At 37.2% G+C, this 1,403-nt stretch overlaps 1 protein-coding gene across 1 annotated transcript in view; it reads right to left on the reverse strand.

Annotated features, from left to right (window-relative positions):
* LOC106879334 (estradiol 17-beta-dehydrogenase 2) overlaps positions 1–1,403 on the reverse strand; it is a 14,247-nt gene that overhangs the window by 5,413 nt on the left and 7,431 nt on the right. The window contains exon 2 of the mRNA XM_014928843.2: positions 1,104–1,316. Coding sequence (XP_014784329.1) covers positions 1,104–1,316 — 213 coding nt within the window. The remainder of the gene's footprint in view (positions 1–1,103; positions 1,317–1,403) is intronic.

Below are 1,403 nucleotides of genomic sequence, written 5' to 3' on the forward strand. Positions count from 1 at the left end.
CACCTTCTAATAGTAGCTACAGTGGGTATCAGTTACAATTGTGTAGCTGCTACATGTAAGTGAAGGCACATGGTCTTAGAATTAGATGAGACTATAAGAGTGGTAGCAGGGAAGCTTACTCAGTCTGTAATTGAAATCAATATGTTTAACAGAGTCTACACTGTTACAAGCAACTAAACAAGGTGTCTAGTTTTAGTATAGCTTACATTCTTCCACCAGCCAGGGTCAGAGGCTTCCAAAAGGGTCAGAAGCTTCCAAAAGGGTAATGAGCACTGCTCTTCATGTAGTTCCACTCTACTCAGCTGTAATGGGTACCAGCTGAATATTGGTGCTTCCCTCTCTCCCTCCACCTGTCACATCCTGAATGTTTTGCTGTATCAAGTGTGAGGAGGCCAAGAGGGTGTTTATGTGTGTTTGCAACTACAAAGGCACCTAAAACAACTACTGAAAGCATGATACATGCTGTCATGCTATATCCACTTACAAATAATGACTGGTTGCACCACATGTAACTAGACAAAACTTCTAAATAAATGCCTTATTAAATTTATAACTCATTAGTTTTAAGTTCAAATTCACTGGAAGTGTTTTGTTTCACAGGGCAGAACACTATTATATTGAGTTGGTACTCTATTTCACAATTTTTAATATGTTAACACTAACTTTATCATCAGTTAACATTGTTCATTTATTCAGTTGTTTAATGTTTATTTTTCTGTGCTAGCTTGAAAGGGAACAGATTTTGAGGTAGAATTTTATAGCTAGGTGCTTTTCCTCTTACCAGCCCACATGTTGTTTTTTCATGTAAGAGATAATTCTACTCTACAGGTCTTCAAAAGCACTCTGATTAAAGGGTACTTGGGAGGCCAAGATACTTGAGGGTCAATGGATTCTAAATTAGGGTAGATTACTCACTCTATGATTGGAATTAATATATGTAGTAGAGCGTGCCCTGCCGTGAGCATTAAGTTATGGTTTATAGTCTAAGGTTAACATATACCCTTTCACCCACAAGCATCTGAAGCCTTCAAATGGGTCATAAGTACTGCTCTTTTTTATCCTCTAAAAAATTTAAGCAAAGAGAAAAGCCTTTCTATACTTACATTCTTCTCCTAAAATGTCTTTAACCTTTTCAAATGCATTCTCAACTTGGCTGCAATCTGAGACATCAAGCTGCAAGACATGAAGTCTGCTAGAACACTTTCTCTGCAATGAATGGGCACCTTCACCATCTTTGTACAGACATCCTGCAAACACAATGAATCCCAGCTTGTCAAGTCTCACTGCTAGCCCATGGCCAAATCCCTGATCACAACCTGAAGGGATAGAAAAAAAATGTAATTGAATATCCATCTACAATAATATGTATATATTATACATATATATACATACATGCATATATA

This window comes from Octopus bimaculoides, chromosome 5, assembly GCF_001194135.2.
Source record: "Octopus bimaculoides isolate UCB-OBI-ISO-001 chromosome 5, ASM119413v2, whole genome shotgun sequence".
Taxonomy (NCBI): domain Eukaryota; kingdom Metazoa; phylum Mollusca; class Cephalopoda; order Octopoda; family Octopodidae; genus Octopus; species Octopus bimaculoides.